Source organism: Simochromis diagramma, unplaced genomic scaffold, assembly GCF_900408965.1.
Source record: "Simochromis diagramma unplaced genomic scaffold, fSimDia1.1 OVJJ01000321.1, whole genome shotgun sequence".
Taxonomy (NCBI): Eukaryota; Metazoa; Chordata; class Actinopteri; order Cichliformes; family Cichlidae; genus Simochromis; species Simochromis diagramma.
The window spans coordinates 7,348,938-7,369,830 of NW_024386772.1; the positions used below are offsets into that span (position 1 = coordinate 7,348,938).

At 38.0% G+C, this 20,893-nt stretch overlaps 3 protein-coding genes and 1 long non-coding RNA gene across 5 annotated transcripts; 3 read left to right on the forward strand and 1 right to left on the reverse strand.

Moving 5' to 3' along the window:
* The first annotated feature begins 2,973 nt into the window (after positions 1 to 2,973).
* LOC120742645 (bryoporin) lies at positions 2,974 to 5,208 on the forward strand. The gene is made up of 3 exons (XM_040046072.1): positions 2,974 to 3,114; positions 3,398 to 3,506; positions 4,504 to 5,208. The coding sequence occupies exons 2-3, from the start codon at positions 3,403 to 3,405 to the stop codon at positions 4,931 to 4,933; spliced, it is 534 nt and encodes a 177-aa protein (XP_039902006.1). The 5' UTR covers positions 2,974 to 3,114; positions 3,398 to 3,402; the 3' UTR covers positions 4,934 to 5,208.
* Positions 5,209 to 5,710: 502 nt separating this feature from the next.
* On the forward strand, positions 5,711 to 7,523 carry apnl (actinoporin-like protein). Its single transcript, XM_040046065.1, has 3 exons — positions 5,711 to 5,903; positions 6,357 to 6,487; positions 6,590 to 7,523. Exons 2-3 carry the CDS (start codon positions 6,384 to 6,386, stop codon positions 7,044 to 7,046), a joined length of 561 nt encoding a protein of 186 aa, XP_039901999.1. The 5' UTR covers positions 5,711 to 5,903; positions 6,357 to 6,383; the 3' UTR covers positions 7,047 to 7,523.
* A 1,924-nt stretch (positions 7,524 to 9,447) lies between these two features.
* On the forward strand, positions 9,448 to 15,872 carry LOC120742691. The gene is made up of 2 exons (XR_005697928.1): positions 9,448 to 11,294; positions 14,015 to 15,872. It is a non-coding gene; the product is annotated as an uncharacterized LOC120742691 (long non-coding RNA).
* On the reverse strand, positions 15,496 to 19,986 carry ramp2 (receptor (G protein-coupled) activity modifying protein 2). Of its 2 annotated transcripts, XM_040046107.1 has the most exons (6): positions 19,854 to 19,986; positions 19,197 to 19,259; positions 19,075 to 19,107; positions 17,252 to 17,269; positions 16,955 to 17,084; positions 15,496 to 16,866 (listed from the first exon to the last, which is right to left on the reverse strand). In XM_040046107.1, exons 1-6 carry the CDS (start codon positions 19,912 to 19,914, stop codon positions 16,617 to 16,619), a joined length of 555 nt encoding a protein of 184 aa, XP_039902041.1. In that variant the 5' UTR covers positions 19,915 to 19,986; the 3' UTR covers positions 15,496 to 16,616. The 2 variants fall into 2 exon arrangements, with proteins under 2 accessions (XP_039902041.1, XP_039902049.1); XM_040046115.1 differs by lacking the exons at positions 19,075 to 19,107; positions 19,197 to 19,259; positions 19,854 to 19,986 and adding an exon at positions 17,502 to 18,981.
* Between the last annotated feature and the right edge of the window lie 907 nt (positions 19,987 to 20,893).

The window sequence follows — 20,893 nt, forward strand, 5'->3', positions numbered from 1 at the left end:
AGAACTCTAACAGTTCACCAACCAAACTTTTTAACAATTCATGATGTAATCTGATGCTTTTTTGTGTTGTTATTTTTTAATTGTGTATTTTATTTTATTCTAATGCATTTTCTTTATTCCAGTGTTCAGCACTTTCGTCAGTGGTTTTCTGTTGGCTTAGCTTGGCACCCATTAAAATCACATAAAAAACTGAAAGTCACTTTTTGTTATGATCCCCGCTTTATTTGAGTCCATAAATATTGTGATATTGTTTGTGTGGCCGACCTATTCCTATTTTACTCTCCCAGCTTCCCACTGCAGTTGTTGCTGATTGTAGAGGTGTAGCTACCGTACTGCTAAGGTATGTAATTTCAACAAGGTGTTGATTGTGGCACAACCTTTAACGCTGTACATGATTGTGTTTCATAGCTCAGCTATTTTCAGAACAGTACAACTTCACTGGTGACAACATGCTGACATAACATTTCACTTTACATTTTAATCAAGGCTGAATGGTAGAAGAGTAAACAAGCGCAGTGATGGACACATAATGTTCAGGAGGACCTATTAAATGCTGTATTTGTTCAGTGTCTGCTGAGATTTTTGGATAATGATGGCTTCTGCTGCTATCTATCATCCTCCAAAATAAATGATTAATAGCGTCAGTCCCACTGACAGTCACTTTTCCAACATAAAACAGAGTGAAGAAGGAACGTAAGGGATGGACAAAAACATGTGTGGCGCGAGGCTGAGAGACTGCAGCCGCTATAATCAAATAAGGCTTCGTCTTCAGCGTGCATTTATCTTTGTCATCATAAGACTTTCAAAGGCTCAGCAACTCACGACTACAATGTTCTGCCTTTTGTCACATCCCCAATTGCCTTTTATTAACCATTCTCCGAAAGATAACTCGGTGTGTTTAAATTTTACAGACCTGCTCTGGATGTGATCTAAAATAGGTCATAATACATGATAAAAGATCTCTGCCTTTAGCCTCAAAAATGCAGCTAAAAAGAGACAGTACTTAGGGCTGTATATTTACTTATAAGTATTTACTTATTACTGGGATTTTCCTGCACAATCATTTCTAGGATTTACAGAGAATGATGCAAAAAGAAGAGAGGGTAAATATCCAGTGAGCAGCAATTCTCTGGGTGAAAATGCCTTGTTGATGAAAGAGGTCAGAGGAGAAAGGCCAGTCAGTCTTTTTACCTGATAGGAAGATAATGCCACACAAATAACCACTCTTTACAACCAAGGTAAGCCGAAGTCTATCTCTGAATGCACAACACACCAAATTTTGGGCTGCAGCACTTCTGTCAGCTAAGAACAGGAAACTGAGGGTACAGTTTGCAAGAGTTCATCAAATTTGGAGAGTGGATGATTGGAAAAAAGATATCTAGGCTGATGAGTTTCAATCGCTGCTGCAGCATTTGGATGGCAGGGGCAGGGTTTTGTGCAAACAACAAGAATGAACGCATGAAAGCCATTATCCCTTATACCAGCAATTCAGACTGGTGGTAGCAGTGTGGAGGATATTTTAAGTCCCAAGTGAGCATTATTTAAATGCTGCAGCCTATCTGAAACCAGTATTGTTGCTGACCATGTCCATCATTTTATTACTAAATATGCCTAAAATACAACAAAGTGTAACAAATGAAGAGGCCAATAAATGCATACTCCTAATAAGTGCATACTCCTTCCTAAAACAACACTCAAGATCAAATGTTTCATCTAAAACATTGAAACTGGCCTGAGGGTGGCAGCAGAGGAGAGGTCACAGAAGAGTGTTTCCCATGTATCGTGGTCATTTAATAATAAATCTGCCATGTGACAATATATTACTTTAATTTGGATGAATTTGAGTTTATTTGTTATTCTAGTGTCCACTGTGGAAACTTCAAACATGTTGCTGTGATTGGTTATATAAACTCATTAATATTGTATTCTCTTAGATTTTTAGAATTGTAAGGTATATAATATGACCACTGTTTCTTTCTTATTTTCTTTTCACTGCTGTTGTCATGGGACATTGAAGGATATGCTAAATATATTCATGTTTGTCAGCGATTTTCTGCCACGGTCACTGGCTAATCATCAGAAAGCAAACATTAACTTGAAGAGTGTGTGTAGTGCAAATGTATTTTTGCAAATGCATGTTTGGTGCCATCTGGTGACTTCAAGCACAGGAGCTGAAGCATTTAAATCAAGGGCCGGGCATCTGATAAATGGAATACAACAGCTGCCATATTACTCGAGCTGCTTGGTGGAGTAATGAACACACCGCCAAACAAACTTATTCTGGAAGATCCCCGTGCCTTGTGAACTTATGGAAAAATATAACACTGTACTGTATTGTGTTGTGTTGTTACATAATGCAGTGTTTTTGCTAGTTACTGTACTGGAAAGAAGGAATTAACTCCTCTATTCCACAGTCTGGATGGGAATTTAGTGAAACGAGCTAAAAAAGTGTGTAAAAACTGCTAATGATGTTTGGAGGGTCCCAAAGGAATGTATCACGAGTCATCACTTGCGAAAACAAGCAGCCAGTTGAGTAATCCCCAGTGACTGTAGCGTCAGCCTAAGCAAGACAGAACATGAAAATGAACACAAGAACACAAGCTTTGAATAGTTTTACTAAATTCATTTTTTGGGATGGAAATGGACTCATAAAAGATGGGGAAGACTAGAAATTCTAAAATACAATTTTTTCACTAAATCTAGTAAGTACTGACATAGGTATAGAAAATAACATGTGAGATAAATTTTAAACTGCAGAGGAGTAATTTTGTATGATTTTGCTAAAATATGCTGCATAATAACAACCTTATTGGAATTTTGATGCTAACCATGCAGTAAAAAATTTGCACAGTAATGTTTTTAACCATTCCCCTGAGTAAAAGTAGAGATTACTGCTAAATCTTGTGATCGTGTAATATTAGGTGCTTGCTTCTTTGTGAGAGATGATTTCTCACAATGGATGGGGTACTTGTGTTTCACGATGGACACGCCTGTGCTTGTGTTAGCACAAGCACTGTGGAGGTGTAATCACACAAGGGAGACGCTCTCTGCAAGACCTGAGAAAAAGAAGTTGACGCTGCTGTCTGGCACAACGCACATATTTTTCTCTAAAAGGTACCTAATTATGCTTACTTATAATAGGACTCGAACTTATTTCTGTCTTGGTTATCATCTGTAAAAACAACGTTTCTCTTGTTCTCGTATACTTAAGGTATACTCGTTTTCAAACACGCCTACGTCATGTTAAGTTAATTCTTATGAGAATGTTATATTTGAGGAGAGATATAAACCAGCTTTTTGGAGGTAATTAATCTTTTCAGCAATTAAATGTGTTGCTGCTAGCTGGTGAACTGTCAGTGGGTATTGTTCTAAGCTTTCAATCCTGCTTCTCTTGCAGTCAAGATGCCAGAAACAGCTGAGGCTGTGTCAGCCACTCTCACCACCAACAGAAACTGCACTATAGAAATAACCAATGTCAGCGGTAGCTACTGCCTCATTAACCCCAAGTAAGTCTGCAAATGTCTTTGTCAGTTTAACACTTGTAAAACTGATTAATTGAGAAAATAAATGGATAGCATTTAGGGCCAGACCTGAATGGCTGAATGTTTACTTCATAAAACATAAATCAATGAATGACATTGCAGGAAAAACATTGTGATGAACAATGGAAACTTCACAACATTATACATTAAGTTCACTAAAATGCTGCTTCTAAGCTCATAAAAGCAACAACAAGTGACATGTCCTGCAATTCATAATTAGGTTTGGCTGCCTAGTGTTTGTGAATCAATGTTATTTAAAAAAAAGGATAACTAAGTTACATATGTGTAATTATTATTTTCTTTTGCATAACAGCCATGTATAATTTGGGGGTCACCACAATCTCCACCTTGTGTTCTTTCTAATAATTCATAAACCTAAATTTCACAAGGAGGGCTCAATGGCACTGCAAGCAAAATGCAGTGCACCATCTATTATAACATTAATAAAATATTAGTTTTATATAGCCACCTACTGTATTTCTCAACAATGTAATATGGATTTCCCCCCCTCCGACCACAAAAAGGAGAAAAAAAATTAATAAAACACAGCAACAAAATAAATATAAACAATTCATGTCTGTTGGAATCTGTGCCATCCTTCTACATTTATCTAGCTGTGGGAAGACAGGCCATATTTTGGATGGCTGGTTTTCATGTGTGACATTACTTTGCTGAGAACATCCACCTATCCATCATGCAGTGACACACACTGCCTCATTGCACATCGCATGCAGGTACACTCACTGTTGCTTAGAAGTCCACAGTAGTACTCCCAGTCACACTCCATCCATCAGCATAAGATGTTTCACCCTGGAAAGCCCAACACTCAAAAAGTAAATTGACAATCTCCACAAAAGTTACAAAAGTGTATTTTTTCATCAGAAGTACGAGAAGTGTGACATAAAAGTTGTTAACTGATTAGTAGTGACGGTAAGGATTTATCTCTTTCTCTAATGTGTAGGGTGTACATGAAAAGTGGCTTCTGTCAACACCCGCCCCAGCCCACGATTCGTACCACCAAGACAGAAGTGTGCTCCTTCACCAAGGATGACAACACTGCCACGGGTGCCGTCGGCATTCTAACCTACGATTTGTTCCATATGCAGAGCCGGGTTTGCTCCGAGCGCATGGCGATCATGTTCTCTGTGCCTTTTGACCACAACCTGTATAAGAACCAGCTGGCCATAGGTGTGTTTGAGCAATCCCGTGCTTGTGACAAACAGCTGTATGACCGGATGTATGATGGGAAGGATCTCAGCAACTTCACCCGCTCTGAGGCAAATGGCTGTGGGCTGGAGTACAAGGCAACATATGTTGACCTGAGGGCCACAATGTCTACTGTTGGAAAAGCCATGGTTAAAGTGGAGCTCTATGATAAAATGGGTCATTAGTGTGCAGTCTACTGGTGTTCTGCTTTTCTGTGTTTTCTTGTTTTTCTAGTCGCAGAAAAATAAACTTCATTTGATTTGACGACTCTTGTCATCCTAAAAAAAAACATTTAGGAGAAGAGGAAGACTGATTTTGCTGTCATCTGTATTTTGTGTCTGCTGAAAGATATCAATATCTGACAGCCACCTCATTGATTCTCCATTAGCTTAGCTCTTGGGCTCATGTACACTGAATACTCTATTTTCGTTTATTATGGTAATAAAGCATTCAGACCCAATGCTTGTGCTACTTTGAGTGGGATATGTTTTCATTCATATGCTTTCATTATTACTGATGAACTGTAATCATTTTTTAATCTCTTATCTGGATCCGTCCAATTCTAATGAGCAACAACAGATGGAAAATCTGCATAGATGTTTTTTTAATTTCTACAAAAACAATATTGTTCTTCCTTCGCTGTTAGACTCTCCATCTTGCTTGATTGTGTGGTATTTGGAATGCAAGAGTTTCAGCAAGATACTAAGCAAAGTATCGCTCCAGAAATGTCTGTCCCAACTTGTTTGATCTGCTTTTTTTACTGTTTCACAATACAAGAGGAATAACAGTCCCAAAACACATTCATGTCTTGTTATTATAGTCTTGAAGGGCTCACCTCAGTGGTTGGGATCCAATGGGAAATTGTTGGAAACTGTTCAATTTAGCCACAGGCTAGGGTGTGGCTGTTTCATCCCACAGGGGAAAAGAGTAATATTTGTCCTCATAGTCTTCTTTTCGTGTGGGTCGTGTGTTTGGAAAGAGGGTGTGCTATCCTGTATTTAAGCAGGGTTGTACTTCAATTGGGAGGGTTTTCTGAGTGATTAATACATCCTTGGGGGGGGGGAAAAGAAAAAGAAGAAAAAGACAAAAAAAGGAAAACCAACCAGCAACTTTTACTGTTTTTGGACTTCAAGTACTAACAGCGCTTCTCAGCAGGTAAGTCACTTCATTTAGGGAAAATACATTTAGAGCAATGACTCTCTTAGCTCTTATAATTTGTAAGATATATAGAACTTTGATGAGGCTTTTGTTTGATTTCTTTAACGTATCTGCTGATAAAATGAGTGATCATGTTCTTTCACTTTATCACTGTGTAGTACTAACTATAAAGTACTGTCACTGGAGTGGTACACTCTGTTAAAAGACTGCAGCAATTCTATGTTCTCTTGTAAAATCTCATTAGCCTGTGAAATACACTATTTTTACGCAGTGACAGTCGATGTGTGCTTTTGAAGGTCAGCGTAATGATATTAGATCATCAGAGACGAGGTCGAACCTGAGTTCTATATTGTTATAAGTTTATTCCTATGATTCTCACTGCAGTTAGGAGGAAATAAACATCCATGTTACAGGTATGAGCTGGTTGACATTTAAATTATTTTTTATTAGATCAACAGAGCTCGCAGCCACTGCAACATGACAGAGACAGCTGAAGCTGTAGCTGCTGACGTGAGCAGCAAGAGAAGTGTGACCATCGAAATATCAAATCTCGCTAACAGCTACTGCCTTATTAACCCCAGGTAAGCCCAGCACGTGTTGTGAGTTTTCGGGCTTATATGAAATACATAGAAGACCAAAAGAAAAAAACGTTGAATGCATTTTTCTATTTGTGTACTAATTAGGGTATACCTTGAGAATGGGGACACATACAACCCACCGCAACCTACAGTGCGCCCTCTAAAGACAGAGGTTTGCACATTCACCAAGTCCAGCAGCAAAGCAACAGGAGCTGTTGGTGTACTGACCTATGACCTTTTCGAGAGGTCACAGAATGACTTCGCTGAGACTATGGCTCTCATGTTCTCCGTCCCCTGGGACTACAACCTGTACAAGAACTGGTTTGCAGTGGGCATCTATAAAAGGGGCCGTAACTGTGACAAGGATTTGTACAAAGAAATGTACTACGAGAAGAATCAGCATGAACATGGGTTTGTCAGGGAGGAAGCCACTGGGTCAGGAATCAATTACATGGGTAACCGCCTAGATATCAGGGCCACTATGTGTCCTCTAGGCAAAGCTATCATGAAGGTAGAGGTGTGGGATAAGCTTCTTACACCCATGGGCCAGCAGGCATATTAAAGGGCCCCTTGATACCAGTATTTTTGTCATGTTTCCTGACAGCAGAATTCATTCTCTGCCTTCTGCTTCTTCCTGGTAGACTGTTTCTAATACAGCAGGCATGCATGATTTAACAGGTGTATTGTTGCTGACATGTGTCTGTATACCTGGATATTACCCTTCAGTAAATCTGCTTAAGATATGAATTTAGTTTGTTTATAAATTCACCCCCCACCCTCCCAGCCCCCGATCTCTCACACACACACACACACACACACACACACACACACACACACACACACACACACACTGTATAATCACAGCTTCTCTCTGTTTCAATAGCATTCAGTTTTAAAATGGAATCTTTAGAAATGGAAATCAAAGGATGACTCACCGGAGGATGAGGGCATATAGCTTAATGAAATACGCTGAAAGCTTGTCTGTATTTACCTTGACACTGTAGTCTGAGGAATAAAATAAACCTTTTTTCTGAAGCTATTTGTGTATGACTGTCTGTTGACTGAGTTTAGAAGATGCAAAGGGTTTAAAAAATGAGATTTCCAAAGCATGCGCCATGTGCTGTGCATTTATAAAGGCTTCATAAGGATCAATCTGAAGTGGGATTGATATAGACAAAAACAAAGGGTCCTGTTTCTTTTTGGGTGTCCCCTCCCCCCAATGGCTGAATTCTACTTCATCAAAGTCTTGGTATCACTTGAAAAACAATTGTATTATTTATGAAATCTTTACTATTGTAATAGCTATTAGCTATCTTTCGGCTAAGTTACAAAATTTGCTGTAAAATCAAAGCATGCAATATCTCTAAAAACATGCAACGCAAGTCTGCGTTACTGGTTAGCCAAAAGATCATTCAGTATGCATGCCAAGTATCCTTGGGATAGATACTGTATGACTGGGTGAATGAGGCACGTTAAGTGCTTTGAATGTGCTATTTTAGAACCAGTCCATTTACTGTTAATTTGCAGTAATAACTTGTAATGTAAGCTCATTACTTAATCTTTATGAAGCAGTAAACCTGAGATAACTACATCTGCTTTCTTGTGATTATCATCTTGTCAAGTTGGATGAGATTTGGGTGAAGACCCTATTTTTGTAACTTGTGATACTTACTAAAAGCTTATAACTATTTAATTGGGTAGAAATTACCATCTTGTTGTGTAATGTCGTCATCAGATTTTATTTTCCAGTAATGGCACAGCCAATTCTTTGAAGAGACAGTCATTAACCTTAGGGGAATATGAGCTTGTCACAAAGAAGGCACAATATCTCCTCTTAATTCACATCTTATATGAGGTTATTATAGGTTCTGCTTATTCCATCTACAATCTCAATACTGCCTTCCTGATTCTGCTTTTCCCATTAGATTTATGGTGGTTTCGCCGTATTAACAGTTCAAACCACAAAGAAGCTCAGATCAAAGGTTCTGCACTCTGTCACCTTTGCATTTGCATAAAAGCCAAACATAGAAAAGAGGCATAACCTCAGCATGTTTAAGCACAATCCCTGAAGCACTGTTGAGTGACACTGGAGAAACGAAACAGTCCCTATAAACAGATGGGAACACTAACAAGAAACTTTTAGGTGTTTTTTTAGGTATTAACTTAAGGACAAATGCCTGCACATTCCTTTCAAATTTTCCTCTTCAATCTCTCCTTAGTATTTACTATACCTGTGCACACAAGTACACATTCATTATTTGCATCATACTGTTTACTGCATGTGTTTGTGTAAGTGTGCTCCAGTATTTGCATCTACATTAGTATGTACAGTATGTGTTTGCACCCTTTTGTGGTGAGCATCTCTTAGTCTGGATACGCACCTGCGCCTGCAGATATTTCATATCAAATGCATTCTTTTGTGCATTCTTTTGTGCATTATGCGATTTGTATTTTGAAGTGAAAAAAATCTTTCAAGAACAGTGCAGGATTAGACCCTTAAGCAAGGAAGAAAAGATATGAGATTTTTTTTTCTAGGTAGATAAATATAAGAAGCTCAGCATTTGAGGACTGAAACAGATGCTAAACACGAGGGAATCTGACTACTTTTCTGATAAAACCTTCTGTTCCAATCCTTCCCGGATGTTAAGAGGCAAGGGAAGTGAATAAAAGCACGAGAGGAGCAAAGTCAACGTGTCTTTTTATGAGACATATATCAGCTGATCACATTTAAACGACTGCAAGGTTCTAGTTACAAACACTACAGGAAGTTGAGAAAAAAAATTTTTAAAGCACACAGCAACTCAAATAAAATTGGAAAACATGGGAAAATATAAAAACTGTTATTTATTTGCATTTTTTGGATACATTTTTACTTTATAATAGCATTTTCTGCATTATTATATCACAAATAATAATTATTGAATTCATTTCTGGCACTACTAATATAGTGGCTACATTTTTCATCAATTTTCACTTTATTTTTAGAAAAAGAAAAAAAGACACATGAAGATTTGGAAAGGAGTGACTTCCTTTCCATAATCCCCACCTGTTATTTCCTGTGTCTATTTAACATATTTTTTGATAATTCATTCTTAATATTAAATTTCAGCTTCCAATTTATTTTGCTTTACAGTGATTCTAATCGCCTACATATTGTTTACAGAAATATATTTGTCAATCTGGTCGTGCAAAAGAAATTTCCATGATCTAAAGTTTGACCGTGGGCCTATACCTCTGTGTAAAAATCACCCAGGTTATAATCAGCTGCATAAAAGATATTATTGCCCCTCAAAATAAACAGGCTTCTACTTAAAAAGGTTAGTTTGTCAGCATCGTCAACAACAGAATAAGCTCTCAAAGACTGCCATCTAGAGGCCTCCTACATATATTATCTCACACAATTACCTGCTCTAAGCATTTTAGAGACAGCTGGGGAAAAGTATTTGGGTAAAAACCTTTTCTAAACTCTACAGTTTGTATACGACATTCATAATATAATATGTGCCATAAATAGCCATTTCAAATTCTTGGTTTTAAGAGGTAAAGCTTGCTTTGTGTCCTTCAGAAACTGATTACTCCGTGTCTCCTTCTCCTACCACCAGCTACAAACATATCTTGACATCCAGCAGTGTCTGGTACACTTTGATAGTTTGCTGTGCATCTGACTGGATGTGTGTCAGGCTGGTACCCAACACCTGCAGCCCCAACTCTGAAGCTCAGTTTCAGGCTTCAGTCTCAGTCAGGTTCAGTTTCTGTAAGAGTGGGAAAAAAGGGGGAAGGTTGGCTTACACAGACGTGCTTGTTTGTTTTGTTTTCGAAGATTTATGCGGTTTATATTTCACAAACTCTTAATAATTCCTTTAAGCTGATACATGAAGGTCAAATGTCATGTTATTCCTGGCAGGGAACTGTCATACCATCTTAGTTTGTTATTTTTGAATCTCTCAGCATGTAGAGTGACACAGATGTGTATCATGTAACAATACCGATAGCCTGAAGGAAAACACTTAGGTGTTCTTTATTTTCAGAAGTTTTACATTAACAAAATCATTCTTGATGCTTTGATTCCTCTAAATATTTTTAATCTTGTAAAAAAGGATAGCGATTTGAATTTGAAACGTTCAGCTTTTTTTTTTATTAACACTAAGCATATTCATTTAAACTTGAATTTATCCTGTCAGTCGACCTACTTTCCTTTTTATACCTTTGAGAAAATAAAATTTCAATGCAATAACCCCTACATAAAATTGCTCCATAAAGTAGCTAGAATTGATATTTTTATGGAAAAAGCATTAAGAAAGGATATTTGTAGTGATGACCTCACAGAAAAAAAAATAGTTAAAATAAGTGAAACCAGGCTTCCCTTCACACTGAAGCATTCCCATGATTCCCAGCTCATTATTGGTTATCCTGCTTGAACACTTGGTTTTTTGACTGTTTGTTTTTTTGCTCAGAATTGCTCACAATATCCAGCTGTTTTGAATAAAAAGCACACTTATTGTTTCTGCCCAGGGCAAATTGGCAATTAAAGTAGCAGGTTTAGTGAATACTGTTCAATATCTGCTGGATACAACAAAGAAGACGTTTTCTCACAAGTTTGCAGTATCAGCTGAAAAAAAAATGTGTGTTTACAGTTCATATATATATATAATTTATCAAGTTCTCTTGCTTTTTCAGGGATAAATGTCTCAGGTTCCTCATCAAACTGTTGATCTGCAGGCTGCTGCAGGCCTTGCTCCTTTTCATCATCACTGGAGAACTGATGTTTCTGGCTCTTTTCATTTTCATTTTCAGCTGGCAGTGAAACAAGGTTATCCATGCTTCATATTTCTTTGAGTTTATTCTGACTGATCTAGCAGCCGTTTTCATGTCAAACCTAGCTGAATGTACAGTCATCTGCTGCCAGCATGGTGTCAGCCAGCTGAAGGGTCAGCTCTGACACAGCAGTACCAGCTGCCTGGCTCTCACACAACAAAGTAATTACTCATGTCACACTGAATGACTCGCATCAGTGGGTGCGATCTTTAATTTTCATCAAATCTGGACAAACTCCAGTGTGTATGTGTGGCAATAATCTAGCAAGTGGGGGAAAAAACATGTGTCATGCAGAAAAAGTTTATTAGGCATCAGGACATCTATAAATCAAATTAAATATCACTAATTGATCAAGAACCTGATATAGGCTGACTTAAGATTCTCCCTTTCATCAGTCATACATGAATCCCCAGTCACACTATCAAGGGCACATATGAAAGCCTGCAGCAGTTGATAGATGCCCTAACATGCCCTCATTCCAACCACACTGCCAGATCACTGGGGTATTGCAGTCATGGGTTCCCATAGTGAGATGATCCAGAAGCACCTAACAAAGAGCCAAAACTCAACACCGTCAACCAGGTGCACAGCTGAGGCTCACTGGTCCCTCCTGCTGAGAGAGAGGGGGGCAGTGTATCTTTTTTTTTGCTCTAAAAAGTTTATTTCAGAAATACATGTTGGTGTGTTCATGGCTTTTCTATGAGAATTAGTTTAACTAGAAACGAAATTCCAAAACAAGGTTAGGTTTGATAAAAAGGCTGTTTACATTTTATGCTCTGTAAAATCTAAATGCAATCAGAATGTAATTATTTGAAAATATCTTAAAACAAGAGTTCATTCACAATGGAACACAGAAAACTTGGTTTAAACTGGGAGATTTTACAATTTCATTTAAAAAAAATATTAGCTAATTTTTCATTTAAGTACAGGAACATGTTTAGAGAAAGTTGGAACAATGGCAAAAAGTTCTGGGAAAGTAAATGGTACTAAAAAGAATCAGCTGGAGGAACATCTTGCAGCTAATTAGGTGAATTGGAAACATGCGACTAACATGATTGGGTATAAAAAGAGCATTTTAGAGAGGAAGAATTTCTCAGAAGTAAAGATGGGTAGATATGTATAGTAATTTCTGAATGTATAGGGGTGGAATTAGTAGCTTACACATCTGGAAAGACACCTTCAGTGCTGAAAGATATATACAGGTTTTAGATTAACATATGGTCCCATCCCATTTAGGGATTTCAGTGCAATTCAGGTAATTTTATATAGTGCCACATCACATATTTGGTGATTTGGCACTATATAAAAATTTGGTGACTTGGCACTGTATATAGTGCCAAATCACAACACCAGTTGTCTGAAGGCAGTATATGCTGCATTCTGTATCAACTAAAGGCTTTTCAATGAGCCTTTAGAACTCCCTGATAATAATGAATTGCAACAATCCAGCCTAGAAGTAATAAATGCATAAACTAGGTTTTCAGAATCACTCAGGGATAGGATATTTCTATTTTTAGACATTTTGCCCAAAATGCAAGAAGGCAGTCCTTCTACATATTTGTTTAATTTGCATATTTAAGAACATATCCTAGAGCTGAGGTAATGCCATACAGAGCAGGTATCTGGTTGGACACCATGTTTCTATGATTTCTAAGGTCAAGTTTTATTTGAATTTAGAAGGAGATTAGTGTCACCCAGGTCTTTTGTCTTTGAAACATTCCTGTAGTTTAACTAGTTGTTGTGTGTTTCCTCTGGCTTCATGGATGGATAAAGCTGGGTATCTTCTGCATAGCAATGAATATGTATGCCGTGTCTTCTAATAGTACTGCCGAGGAAAGTATAATATAAATAGAATTGGTCCCTGCACAGAACCTTGTGGAACTCCGTGATTAACCTTAGTGTGTGAACAAGACTCCTCATGCACATTAACAAATTAGAGTCTATTCGATACATATGATTCAACCCACTGCAACTACGATTTCTGCAGTAAACTATTGTGATCGATTATATCAAACTGCACTGAGGTCTAGCACGACAAGCATAGAGATGACTCCATTATCATAAGAAGAGTATTCATAACCTTACTAATGCTGTCTGAAACTCTTCAAATTAACCGTTTCTCTGCAGATTAGTTAACTGTTTCACAACTACTCTTTAAATAATTTTAGAAACAAAAGGAAAGGTAGAGATGAGCCTATTAGCTAAGTTAGGTCAAGTGTTCCTTTTTAAGTGTAAACTCTTTTTGAAAAGTCAAAATGAGCTAATATGTTTCTTAAAATATTGCAATCAAATCATTGCATTTTTTTTTCTTAAATTTTTCAACTCAAAACAGGGTCCCTATGAAAATGCATTTGGATCAGCCGATTTATACTCAGCATATTATCTAATAGTACTGTGGTATATCTAAGAGGTTGGAGAAGAAACTATTGACCTCATACACTTGAAACGATTCCTGTTGAAATGATAGTTCGTGGCGCTACTACAAACCAATCCCAGATCCCTCAGAGAACATGTGTTGTTGATACATATTTAATATGTACATGCCTCTAAAAATAGAAACATTCAGAAGTATGTCACTATTTTTCTTTGTTTTATTGATGTGATGGGAAGCATCTCCCTTACTAAAGTGAGACACCCACAATGTCTTCCAGGAAGTTTTGATTTTGTTATGCTTTTGTTTTGAAGTCCATTAACCACTCTCTTTTTTGAGGTTAGCTTCCTGAAGGCCTGATTCATGGAGTGCACACAGGATTACAGCCTAATGATGCTCACCTGAAAGGAGTTCTCCAATTATCCACTGCTAGTGGGTTAAACCATCAGATGAGAGCTGAGGGTGGGATCGGGCTGAATCTTCAGTTTGGTTTGATTTAGTTAGTTTGCATATTATTTAGCTGGGGTGTGTTTGTAGTCAGATATATGTGAGCTGTGTTAAAATAACTACAGTATTTCACTGTATATGTTTTTTGTAGCTGGACTGTGTCAGGGTGAAATCTTTCAAATTTTATTGGTGGTGGTATGACCTGCACCTATTTAAGGAGGGGTTTTCTGAGCAGCTGCGTTGTTCGTTTTTAGATGTGTCACTGGTGAGCGTGTTAAACCTCTGTACGTGTAAAAGAAATATATTCAGAGCTCTGAGAAATGACTGTTTTTTCCCCATTTGGTCCCCTTCACATTACCTTGCGACCACTACATATATCTATTTATTTATATGGTTTGGCTTGTTTGTGGTATTTTTATTACTGTTTTAAGCCACTAAATAGCAGCTTCATTGCCCAATGATATTGATCATTGGGCAGGTGGTGCCTTTAGTGCACTTGTATGTAGTTTCATGCACTTAATTGTGCCCATTTGCCAAAACATGCTGTTCCAGAAACAAAGGATTAAAAACCCAACAATGGGTTAACAGAGCCACATACTGTCAAGCCTTGCATTGCTGTGATAGTAGAGATGAAGAAAAGATTATTAACAGGCTCCACTGTGTACAGGACTTTTGTGCTTAAGTATTTTCATGAAAAAATCAGTGTTTTTTTTCCTTGCTTTGTTTTTTCTTGTGTTGTTTTGATAGTGGTGTCTGTGTTCAAAATTTACTTGTTTATGTCTGTTTGTCAGTTTTTAATAGAACCACCAGAGGGCAAAATTTCTTTCCTGAAACATTTTAAAGCTCATGTACAACTATTGGCCCTTTGTGTATAGAATGTATGTTATTATTTTGTGATTGATAAAACATGACTGATGTTGATTGCAGAGTCTCATCTTGCGCAATGGCACCATGTATGTATTTCCTGGCTCTAACTATAAGACGTAACGCAAAGTTGGATGAGATCAGAAGGGGGTGGGGAGGGTGAGAATGACCCGACATCTAGAGAGGAAGAAGGTCACTAAACACATTTTCCCACCCAGTCCTGCCAAACACACACACATAGACGCACAGACAAATGCAGGCCCACCCTGTAGTGTTTTGTGTGCCAGATGAGGGCGTGATACATGACTGTTGTCACTGCTTCCTTCACTACCTCAGCACTTGAAGAGCACAGCAACTGCACTGCAATATACTGATCACTAAAGAGACAGTGAAACACTGACTAGAGCAAAAAGCAAGACCATCTGCCTTACACACAAGGGAAAAGGGTGTTTAATCAAATAGCTGCAAAGGTGAAAGGGTAATTTCACAAGGATGGTACTGTATTTACAAGTCATAGTAAGCATACAACTGTAGATTTATTGGTTTAAAATATAAAAAATAAAAATGCATACAGTTCATGGCATGAGAGCAGGCAGGATGTACTTTCACAGTAAGTCCATGAAGTCCTGACAATAGCAGAAATACATCAGAGTATATAAATACACATTTTTATTCTAAATCTGAAAGCACTTATAGTGGCTTTATTGTCATTCAGGGCTAAAGATAAGACTTTTATCTTTTTGTCATTGTTCAGTGTTTGTCACAATTCTGTGCAGGCAACTTAAAATGTCTTTTGTCTGGAGGGAGATACGATTTTCTTTTAACCAGCTTCTCATCACATGAGTATGAAGATTACTTACAGTTAATAAAAACAGGCCTCGACCCTTTGAACAATTTGTGTGCTGTGACTTGAATAACTAGATCCATGCATATGGTTAACTTCTTCTCCTCCCTACACATACACACTATTGAGCATTTAGGACCTTTGTCAAAGATCAGATATGAACATCTTTCTCCTTTTCAGAATTAAAAATCATTTAGTTTCTAAATGCTGTCTTCATAAATATATTTTATATTTTTAGGCTCAAAGTTTAACAGCAAAAAAACTAACAAAACATTGTCTATGAATGCAAAAGCAGCTCAGTAATAAACTTTACCTTGTCTTTCATCAGCCCGAATCTCTTGCATAAAACAAAGTGTCAATACAAATTTTGTTTCTACTTTTACAAGCTCCGGAGCTTTCGTCAGGCTAATCACGAATATTGGGTTCTCCAGTATAAATGAAATACTGTGAGCAAACAAGAGATGACCAATGCTTCAAGCAACGGCCAACTCTAGTGTCAAGTGGTTTAAAACAAAACATTTTTGTCACAGTAAATGAGATACAGTATAGTACAGAACATAGTTTCTGACAGTGTTTGTCTGTATTAAGAAGTATGTCACCTAAGAGAAACAGCTGTGATGCCACAGAACATTATCTCTGAGATAGTGCCAACTATGTCTATGTGGCTAATTTAAGTTGTGAAGTGCAGAAGATCTAAAGATTCAGTCTCTGCTGAGATGAAAGTGTATGAGCAGTCTGTAAACAAGGTTAGGGGAAAAGAGAGAACATAGCTGAGCAGAGATTCTAGGTTATCAGGAGTTGCCATCCCCATTTTTGGTCTTAAGTACCACCAGGCTAACCATGACAGGGATCAGGCAGATGGGCGTGATGACTAAAGCAAACATGATGGCAGGTGGTGGGTCACTTAGCTCATCTGTGGGACAATCCTTGAAAAAAAGGGAATGAATGTCCAAAAAGGTCTGTTCCACCACACGGTTGGGCCATGGGATGAAGTATAAGTCACATATGTTTTCTGTACACATGCTTAGGTTGCTGTACCAACTGAATAGAAGGAAAACATGAAAAGTAAATTAGAAATTGGCATTTAAACAAAAAACATTCATTTTAAATAGAAATGCACCCTACTTACCTGTTTACCTTACTCCAAACGCACCAGTCGGTTTTGTTCAGTGATGCCATTGCAAGCTTAAAACTTTGCACACAGTAAACAGCAAACATGTCAGAGAGGCAGCCCATTCCGTCTGACTCATCTTCACAAACTACAGAGCAGAAGAGAAGAATCAACAACAACAAAAAAGGGGGAAAAGGGAAAAAGAAAGTGGCTTTAAAAATGAGTTGTACATAAAACAACTTCTGCAAGACTCCCTTTATCAAATTATATATGAAGATATATGATTATGTATGTTTATAAGGTTATGCCACCTACCAAACTGTCCAGTGGCATCTGAAAGAGAAGAAAAAAACACTTTTTAGCTTAAAAACATGTACATGAAGCAGTAAGTCTCTCCAAATCTGCCATGTAAGCCCTTCCTAATTCAGTTCATTAAAAAACACATCTGTCCAAGCAAATCGGAGTACCATGGGAATTTTTAGTCTACTTTAGATAATGAATTCTTTCCACATCTCTAGCACAGAGGCAGGCACTTTCATATATAAAAGGGAGACCACACACTCACCGAAGAGAAAGGAGAGGAATAACCCTATGAAACCAAGTGCTCCCTTCATGTCAGAAAAAATGAATAAAGGTGTGTTTTCCCCAGCGTATAACCATGTATAAAAAACCAAAACTTCTTAGACTTCGCACAGCGAGGCATAACAGGAAACCCGACAGGATGGAAGAGAAGCAGTGCAATCTTCGGTTACCAGATGTCCAAACAATGTTACCCGCGGTTACCAGATGTTCTTCGAAGATCTGTCTGATGGCCCTGCGCCTTGGCAGCGGCTCTCCCCCTCTCTAACACACGTTTCTTTAAAAATTTCTTCCGCTTTTAAAGGGGTGGAGGCAACAAAGATTGTCCTCTCCATTCTCCCAAATAAAAGGGAGCACACCCAAGCTGGGGCTGGACTCACATCTGAAAACCCTTTACTCTTTAACTCTTGTTCTGCTTTTTAGTCTCAGTTTCTCACAGTCGAAGGCCTGGCCAGCTCACAGCATGTGATTTATTTGCCTTTTGGGCTGCCTCTGCCAAATAGGAAACATAAGTAAACATTTAGGACTTAGCGTTTCGGGGTGGATGTAATCATGACTCTGCAGGGTGTGCTCTGCAGACAGCCATGATTTCATATTTAGGTTAATTTGACCAAACCTGGAAAGAGTTGTTTGTCAGAGTTGACCAGCTGTTTAAAGGGCCAACTATCGTTACGCGTGCATGCTAGTAGGAAAACATTCTGTAATTAACGCAACAAGTACGGGAAATCTTGCTCATGTGTGCGATACATCTGGAAGATAGTTTCTCACTGTCCCTACTCACCACTTAAAAAAAAATTGTGTGCAAGAGAGGTGCTTTCTCTGATTGAATTAAAAATGAAATCTATGGTTTAGGGTTTCTCACAACCAGCTTGTTAATTTATGACACTAAATCCATATGTTCTGCCTCTCACAACATCTGTTTGCCAAGCAACCTTTTGATTTAGTAATGACATCAGGAAATGTGTTCTCTTTTTTTTTTTCCAGCGGGTGGGGGGCTCAGAGTTGAGAGCGCTGGCAGGGGGAGGAGGAGGACAGTCGGGGGATGCAGGAAAAAAGGAGAAAAAAGGAAGGCACAGGATGAGGAACAGTGAAAGGGGCGCTGCTCCAATGTTCTAGTTGTTTCACAACTCAGAGTTCATGCGTTGATCACAGACGTTGCGTGGGGTGAATGACGAACAAATTTAGGAAGTCGAGCCAGGTGGGGGCTGCTCGTGATGAGGTTTCAGTTAACCTCCAACCCCAAACCATTACGGGCCTCATGTCCACTGACGTTGACCCCTTACTGGTAGAGACCTCCCCAGGAGTTTGTCTTGGATTCTCATAGTAATACACAAGGACAAATCTTGGCAGAAAAAAAGGATCCCTGAGTTCTGCTTTTCTGGTTTGTCAGTTCCAGACCAGGCAAATAAGTTTAGAAATGTAATCCAAAGCAATTCCTCAGAGGACACAATTACATAAACCCTATTTGGAACTGTAAAAATACAAAATCTAGGACATATAGACATAGATGTATAGCTGTCAGTCTATAATAAAGTGACAGAGAAAATGTATGCACTTACTAAGAGTCATCATCCTGTTTGTTGAGTTAAACTCTGCAAAGAAAGGGTATAAGTTAGTCAGCAGTCATGCATGAATTTTGTTTCTTCCTTGGTTTGTTGCTTATTTCTGTAAATGTACTTACCTACTGTTACTGTCGGATGCAAAGTTACCTTTTCTTCACTTTGACATACCACTGCTGTGCTTGCTGTAATAAGAGGAATAAAATAAAGACCTGAACACTGGAATATAACTGTTGATTTAAAACACCACAATATTTTATACGTGCAAATAATCTTCTATATGTAGTCTGCAGGCCTGACTGGGGCAGTAAAGGAAATAACATGCCGTGGTGAATGAACAAATGAGTGCATCCTCCCTTTGTCTAGCCCTTTTCCAGGGAAATCTTAATGTGTTCAACTCAAAAGCTCATCCCATGTGATCACAGTCCTATTGCGCGAAATAAATAAGTAATTGACTGAAATATTTTATTTATTAAAGACTCGTGACAACTGCATTTAAAAAAAAAATGCAACAAGATTTCTAAAAATATCCTCCTAAAGAAAAATAAAAACTGATCCAAGACAAATCAGTTGTCTCAGGCTGATCACAATTACTCTGTGACCCTTAATCCAAACTGTTTCAGTGTAAAACTCAGTCATGGCATTGACTAAACTCCTTACTAAAATCTACTAATTACTAAAAGTTTTCTTTGAATTCTTACTGAGAGGTGAGTTCTTGGAAAAGTTCAAAGATTAAGTCAGAATAATAAAAATTAGGATAGCATAAAGCCTTTACTTACCCCAGATGAAAAAAGGCATAAAAACTCTGAAATACATAACTAAGAATCTGGTGAGTGTCATTTTGCCTAATGTTCTTCTCCTCTTCCCTGATGGGTAAGAATTACATATCTCAACCTTTTGCAGGAAGGCTGTGTAAAGCAACAGGAAGCCCTCATTTCCTAGTAGGGGCGGACTCACCAAATGGGGCAAAGAGCCTCTGATAAAGTTAGGACTATTGCGGCCCATTGGTGCAGGACTATCAATCTCTCTCTCTTCATCTATTTCCTTAGTTTGTCCCACCCTCTGTTTTCAGGGGCCACACTTTGTCCTGTTTTTCTCTTCCCCACTTTCTGCCTCTTTATTTATCATTGCAAGCAGAATTTTATTGCAAACATGGTTTCCAGCTGCAGGAGTTTCTGATCAAATGCAAGCTATGTTAGACTGACAGGATACATGTTGCTGACAAGTCGCTTTTCATGTCTTGCATAAATAAAGATTTAGAGAAGTAAATGTTTTAAGTCAATTATTTTTAGGAGAAACACACAGGGTTGCAAGTCACAAAGAAGAGATTCTTTTTTAGCTTATTGTTCAGAAATATCAGACAAAGTTTTAATGAATCTACAGTTAATCTACATTTTTTTAGGTTATAGATTCATATTTCATTACTGTGGAGCAACTGACTAACCGTGGGTAAAGAATATCTATCTATCTCAATAAACCTCTGTGGTAAAGAGAGGTGGCTGGAATATCCAGTATGAAATTGATGCGCGTCACTGAGGGATGAGTACTCTTTTTCAGCTGCTAGGCTTGGAAGAAATCCAAGTAGCAGAGGCCAAAATTGCTTCCACATTTCATTTCAGTTAAAAGAGGCCACTGTTTTACATGTAATGGACTGAACTTTAAAAATCCAGCATATAGAAGCTTAAATATTGAACTTGGAGTGTGAACGAAGTGGAGCACGAAGCATATTTGAAATGTAAGTAAGTAAACATTTACTTTGACACGTGTTCTACAAAAATGAATGCTTCTACAGTCACTCGCTATTTCAAATGGCTTTCGA

Excerpts from the sequence above, each read along its gene's own strand:
- ramp2 (XM_040046107.1), bottom strand. The coding sequence starts at position 19,914 with ATGACACTCACCAGATTCTTAGTTATGTATTTCAGAGTTTTTATGCCT. Across the intron at positions 19,108-19,196 it reads GCATCCGACAGTAACAGTAG|AGTTTAACTCAACAAACAGG; the intron begins GTAAGTACATTT and ends CTTTCTTTGCAG. Across the intron at positions 16,867-16,954 it reads GTTTGGAGTAAGGTAAACAG|TTGGTACAGCAACCTAAGCA; the intron begins GTAAGTAGGGTG and ends CCTTCTATTCAG.
- LOC120742645 (XM_040046072.1), top strand. The coding sequence starts at position 3,403 with ATGCCAGAAACAGCTGAGGCTGTGTCAGCCACTCTCACCACCAACAGA. Across the intron at positions 3,507-4,503 it reads TACTGCCTCATTAACCCCAA|GGTGTACATGAAAAGTGGCT; the intron begins GTAAGTCTGCAA and ends TCTAATGTGTAG.
- apnl (XM_040046065.1), top strand. The coding sequence starts at position 6,384 with ATGACAGAGACAGCTGAAGCTGTAGCTGCTGACGTGAGCAGCAAGAGA. Across the intron at positions 6,488-6,589 it reads TACTGCCTTATTAACCCCAG|GGTATACCTTGAGAATGGGG; the intron begins GTAAGCCCAGCA and ends TGTACTAATTAG.